The sequence below is a fragment of the Styela clava genome, chromosome 5 (assembly GCF_964204865.1).
Source record: "Styela clava chromosome 5, kaStyClav1.hap1.2, whole genome shotgun sequence".
NCBI lineage: Eukaryota > Metazoa > Chordata > Ascidiacea > Stolidobranchia > Styelidae > Styela > Styela clava.
Window position 1 is genome coordinate 9,217,366 of NC_135254.1, and position 6,911 is coordinate 9,224,276.

Here is a 6,911-nt window from a genome sequence, read left to right on the forward strand (position 1 = left end):
TTGTTGGATAATAAAAAAACGTCACATATACATCTCATTGGGACAGGCTTTCAACACAGCAATAGAAGGGTGGCAATGCGAATGCGCCATAATTTGAAGTGAAAATATTGCGGCCCGCGCTCCCGGAAATGTTTATATTTGGCTCGCAAGTACATGAAATTTGCTGACCACTGCATAACACTATTGAGCAACATGTCTGATTTCATAAACAATTGCCATGTCAGTATGTCGCAATAATACTGGGTCAATTGCTTTCTCTGCGCCCGTACAAGAATGTCTCTTATCAGTCCGACTAAGATTTCCTCAACAAAACGATACAGGCATTGTTAACTTTCCCGAAATCCTATTGTGAGGCCTGGTTTTCAATATTGATAACTACAAAAGCAAAATAGGCTGGAAGTAAGAAACACGTTACGTTTGTCAATGTCGACCATATCTCGAATATGGGAACAGTTAATGGCCATCAAACAAATACAGACATCACATTAAATAGCATCACCGTCGTTTTTAGTATATTGTCAACAAAAATTTCCTAAAGCGTATAATTTATTGCATAGGCTTAGTTCGTTTGTATAAAGGTGGTCCGCCAAAAGTTTGGTCAAGCTTTACCGGTCCGTCACTTGAAAAAGGTTGTCGACCAACCACTGCTTTATGGCATCGCCTTAGCGTAATGTATTACCGACAGAATATTAATCGCGTTTTTAGATATTTCTGTTAGTTGGCGCTGATAACGACGCTAATTTCCGTATATAAAAGGGGTATCGGAAATATTATTCAGCATTAAATAATAAACAAAATTATTCAATGATCATTATTTTTTAATGAATAATTTCTAATCGAATCGAAGGAATGTGGCCTGAAAATATATCACATACCTAGGCTATATTTATTTTTCGGTGCTCCCGAAGTATGCGAACCAAGATGGCGGACATCGGAACGTAACATGGGTAACAGGTTAGGGTTAGGCGATAATTTTTTTCCAATTTTCCTTATTTTAGTCCTATTATCAGTTCGAAGACTAGCCAAGAGCCTCCCGTAGTATTTATACCTAAAATTATGGCCTAACCCTAACCTAGTACACATATTACATTCCGATGTCCGCCATCTTGGTTCGCATACTTCGGGAGCCCTTTTCGGTCAACGTAAACCCGCAATAATAACGATTGCCAAATCAACTTTACAAACGCAGTACGCAATCACTATTAATAATACGAGTCACGGGGTCAGGAGGCACGGAAAAAGAAATTTGATTCGATTAACATTGAAATACACAAATAAGAGTTTTACATTTTATGCACATCTAACCGATGCTACATGTGAGATTCCTGCACATGAACGAGTATATCGGATGTATGATATCTGAGAATCGTAATTCTCTTTTAACATCAATTTCCAGGATTTTATCGTTCATGCGCATATGAAATAATTTTTCTAGGAAATGGATTGATATTTCGCGACACATACAAAATTAGTTGGGGACCACTAGAGTTAGACCATTCGTTTATTTTTTATATTCATGGTTTTTCGAGATTTATCCAAGTTGTATTTTGTGTACGTTCGCATAAGAAAACTCATACCCCCAATGTGGGTACCAAAAGCAGAATTACTTACTATCTGCGATTAGAAGTACTGTCACTATATGAAAGTGGGTAGTGAATAAATGTACAAAAAAAACTCATTATAAAACTCAACATTATAAAACTGCCAGTGTCGGGCACGGGAGTCATTTAAAGGCCAAATATAGTCGTAGGTAGTGTATATATGCATGTTGTATTTCTCGTTCATTTTTGTATTGTGTGTGTAACACAAAACGGATTACAGAATTGTCTGATTTAGCGTGTGACAGAGTAACCGAATTATAATTTTTTGTGTTTGCTTTATCTATTCTTCATGTTCCAGGCCAAGTGGTTTAAACCGTTGGCTGTAGCTGAATAATATGTTCATTGAATCTGGGATGTTCGAAAGAAAGCTGCTGTTCCCATGATGTTAGTACCGGGTATGCATTTTCGGTTTCGAATGTCAAACTTTGCCAAGTGCAGTTTTAAGTATTCTGTGGCGTCTGCAGCTGCCGCAAAACCAATGGCGGTATTTCCATACCATGGCCGCTACGGCCAAACCTATGGCAACTGAATTTTTAGCTGCCACAAACCAATGACGAGCTGTCGTTACCGAGCCAGCAAATTGAAAATCAATGGCAGGTAAAATTTTGCTGCCGTAACTATGGCAGGTGGGCCGTAAAGACAGAGTATCCAAATACGGTAATTGTTTTAGTATTCATAATATATAGATTCATATTGTTAAATGAGTCACAGAGCAAAAAAGTTGTCTGGTCAGAATGTCTGGTTTGTGTAGACCAGGGGTCGGCAACTTCTTGTCGCTCGCGGGCCAAATTTAAGGATTGCAAGTCATTGGCGGGTCGCACATATTTTCAGAAAGTTGAAAACCGAACGGATGATACTTTTTATAATAAAAACCAAGCAATGATACATCTCTCGAATAGAAGATAGATTTATTTCCTCATTGCATCGCATCTCAAAAAATTCCATCAGTGAACCCTTTGCACTTCGCATTAACTTTTCTGCGTTTCGCCTAATTATAATTAAATTATGGGCTCATTAAACGAGTATTGTGAATTTTATACTTGTTAGAATATAATATATATAATTCAGTCTACACTTGTCTCACAATAAATTCTGTTACGTAAAAAATATTATCGTCAAAACAGCTGTTTTGTTAGTATAATTCAGTTTCGGATTATATTACTTCGCGGGCTGGATCCGGCCCGCAGGTTGCCGACCCTGGTGTAGACCGTATAAGCGTAGATCATACACTACAGCCTACATAATATTTCAGAATGTTCCATTTCGGACAAGACAAACTGTTTGAGGAGACAAATTTCCTATTCCGGTAGGTCTAGAAATATGTGAAATGCAGAAATCGAAACTTGTCTCAATGACAACAAGTTAACATTTGCTATTTATTGGTCATATATTTTAAATCAAATATTAGCAAATTGAAAATAGAATATAAGAGGTGGATACAATAAAAAGGCTAAAAAATAAATTGCTTAAAATTATGTAATGTCATCAAATGAGAGAAAATTGCTAACAAACATAATTATGTTGAACTTTGGTAAAGAGAGCAGTTCATCATTTTAAACAGGCGTAGTTTGTTGCTCCAACCACTTGAGGGTTTCTGTATGTCCCTGAGATTTCAGCTCACGACCAACAATTTCAAGGCACCTCGCATGATAATCATTTAACCATTGAATTTCATCGCCAGATAAGAGCTCTTCCTTGATCATTTTTTTCTGGATCGGAACATAGGCGATGGGCTCAAATTTGAAGAACTTCTTTCCAGCGAAATTGTACGCAGTTTGGGCATTTGTGCATAGAAGGGCATTTTCAATCCTGATCCCAAATTTTCCATTTTCATAATATCCTGGTTCGTCAGTGATGATCATTCCAGGAGCTAACTCTGTTTCACTGGCAACCTGTACTACCCTGCTGCTGTTGCCAATATATATTCCTACAGGACCTTCGTGGACATTGAGAAAAGTCCCAACTCCATGTCCTGTCCCATGCATGTAGTCCAATCCCGCTTTCCAGAGATGCATCCTTGCCAAGGTATCAAGCATGTAGCCTTTTGTTCCAGCAGGGAATACTATAAGTGCTAAGGCAATATGGCCTTTCAATACCCTTGTAAAGCATTCTTTTTCATACTCTGATGGATTTCCAAAGTGTACCGTTCTGGTGGTATCAGTTGTACCATCCAAGTACTGTGCTCCTGAATCACAGAGGTAGATTTCAGATGCTGTTACTGGTCTATCAGCATCTTCGCTCGGCGTATAGTGAATGATCGATCCAGTTGACCCAGAACTAGATATTGTGCCAAAACTGAGACTGACAAATTTATCTTGCTGCTGACGGAAGTGAAGGGATTTTTTCGCAGCCGAACATTCAGTGACACCACCTTTCACGACCTCAGTTTCAAGCCAGTGTAAATACTGACATAGAGCAACAGCATCTCTAACATTTGCAGCCTTCATACCTTTAATCTCCCTCATATTCTTTATTGCTTTCATTAAAGCAACTGGACTATTAGCTGCCATGACCCTGTGGTTTTCATTGATTGAAGAGACAATTGCATAGCTTGAACCACTGGTTAGCCAGACATCAGCAGTTGCACAATGCTGCTGAATAAATTCCAAAGCAGAGTCGTAATCATGAACATTGATTTTAACTTGGGAGTTAAGATGAGTGGAAACTTTTTCGGTAACAAGGTTTTTATTGATGAAAACTTCTACAGAGGATTCTCCAATTATCAAATAAGCAAAGAAAACTGGATTGAACTCAACATCAGAACCTCTCATATTTAAAACCCAAGCGATGTCATCAAGCGCTGTGAGAATGAGCCACTTTGTAGAATTCTGCAGCATTTTATCGCGTAGGGATGCAATTTTTTCTCCCATTGACATACCAGTTGTCTCGTCATCCAATAAAATCAGAGCATTGCACGGCTTCACAGGCTTATCTTTCCATATTGCATCAACGACATCACTCTTCGTTGCTAAGAGAGAATGACCTTTCACCTGTAACTTCTTTTTCATGGCGTTCCAGCTTCTGTTTGCATACAATAACGGATTGACACCAACGTTTGATTTGGGTGGCAGTGTTGAATTCAACCAATCTTCAATTGATGGAGTTTCTTTCACTCCAATCCTCATTAACATCCAACTATTATCAAGTTCTCTCTCTGCTTGAAGAAAGTATCTCCCATCTGTCCACAAAGCTGCTTTCTCTTGCGTAATGACCGCAGTTCCAGCAGAGCCTGAATTTGAGAAAATTGAAATTTTTGCGTTAACAAAACCTCAGTGAGAATTTGATATAGACCTTAATACAAAAGGGGGGTGCCATACTTTGATTATAGCAAAATTATAATACACCTTTTTGCTAACTTTATATCAAACGAAACAAGTCTCTCAATGTCAAATAAAATCAGAAACATTGACTAGGAAACTGAGATTTAAAAACAACAGTAATAATTTTTCAAACTGGAATGAATGAACGTTTGTACATTTATTTGGCTTAGTAAATGATAATACAACAACTCATAAAATATGTGAATTCGAGAAAAAGAATACAATGACCAAAAACCTGGTACATGGTGCAAGATTGGTCTTATATAACTAATTTAGAAACTTCAGACAGAGAAAAAGAGAGAAAATAGACTATATAAGGACCATAAAATAACAATGTACAGTTTAATATCCTAGAAATATACACAGTGAGTAAAATAATAAACAAAATATATTGAAACAAGATATTGAATTTAGGCCGTTAATATCTAGGTATTTCATGAAATAGTTCATAAACATATATAAAGTATCACATTTAAATTGTAATACTAGTAACACCTGTAAATCCTGACACAAAATTTCTTCTTAAATCGCATGGAGCGAGATATTCACTCTGATGTGCATCTGATGATGGAATGATGATTGCTTCCAGTGGAGCAGAAGAGCTTTCTCCACTGATCATCACTCTTCTTATGTTTTGTAAAATTTGTGTTGTATCTTTCACTTTCATTTTGGATTTTATTCATATGAACATGTAATTAGAACTGAGAAAGCAATCAAATAGAGATTAATCAATTGATAAATCATATCAGTCTTGCTACGCTCATCCCTAACTTAGTTACTTACTGTGAGATGACAAAATAGATTTCACCAAATTTAAAAATTGTTAAACTGAAGCTGTGAGATTTTGTAATTGGGAAATTTATGTGAAAATTTTATGATCAGTAAATTATGTAAAAAACCTTAAAAAGCCCGCCACTAAGAAATATGAACTACTCATTCTGCTTTATTATGAATCTGACCCTCATTTTTCAATACCTACATTTACTCTATAAAGCGATGAAATGTTCTGTATGCAATGAATGGACATAAGTACACATCAATAAAATGTAAGCTAAATTGGATCTTTGTGTTTGACTAGATTGGCAATGGCAATCATTACAAAAATATCAATATGGTGTGGCAGAAAATTTTTTTTTTTTCTTTCCTTGTATTTATTTATTTATTTTTTTTGTTTACTGTATAGTATACCCTAAATTTATCGCGTCTTATTCTTACTTAAATAAATTCTCAGTGGTTGTGTGGGTGTGTGTGTGGCTGGTGGGTGCATGTGAGCGTGTGTGAAATAACCTAATAATTTTAGGTGAGTAAACACGTACCACTTCCTCTCGGCAAAACCTTCCATCTTATATTTTGTACGTTATAAACCTTATCTAAGGTTTTGTTTGCTCCCCTGATTTCATAATCAGTTTTTATTTATTTGTTTTTATCTGTCAAATGTATTGTTATGCTGATTATGGAGTCGAAATAAACTTATACTTATTATAGATAACAAAAGGTTTACACACATATGCTATAGCTGCATAGAGAACTAAGTTTGCAGTTTAATCATTAACTACCAAATAAGTATACCGTAACTGCAAGACACTAAGAGTACAAAACCAATAGTAGCCTACCATACAGTGAGAATTTATAGCATGGTGAACTAGAATATCACAAATTTTAATATTGAAAGAGATTTTCATTTACAGGCAAATCCTTTCAGTCCTTATTCAGTTATCTGGTTTTATTTTTATCTGTGCTTTTTGGAACAGAGCCATCCAAGTTTTTTCTGTTGATGTACCTCAAGTAGCCTACAACTTAATCCTGTAATACTATCAATCACAATCTGCAAATTATTAAAATGGTACGGTAGATATTAATTAAACAGATTTGGAGGTACAACATGTCAACATCACAACATACTGACATAAATTTCCCTATTTTCAATAATTTGACGTTGATCAGGTAGACCAGTAGACATAAATCAGGCCCCGTAATGTTCGAGCCTCTC

The 6,911-nt window shown here is 36.2% G+C and overlaps 1 protein-coding gene across 1 annotated transcript; it reads right to left on the reverse strand.

Annotated features, from left to right (window-relative positions):
* Positions 1–2,937: 2,937 nt before the first annotated feature.
* Positions 2,938–5,647, reverse strand: LOC120344247 (xaa-Pro aminopeptidase 1-like). Its single transcript, XM_039413365.2, has 2 exons — positions 5,417–5,647; positions 2,938–4,830 (listed from the first exon to the last, which is right to left on the reverse strand). Exons 1-2 carry the CDS (start codon positions 5,586–5,588, stop codon positions 3,155–3,157), a joined length of 1,848 nt encoding a protein of 615 aa, XP_039269299.2. The 5' UTR covers positions 5,589–5,647; the 3' UTR covers positions 2,938–3,154.
* Between the last annotated feature and the right edge of the window lie 1,264 nt (positions 5,648–6,911).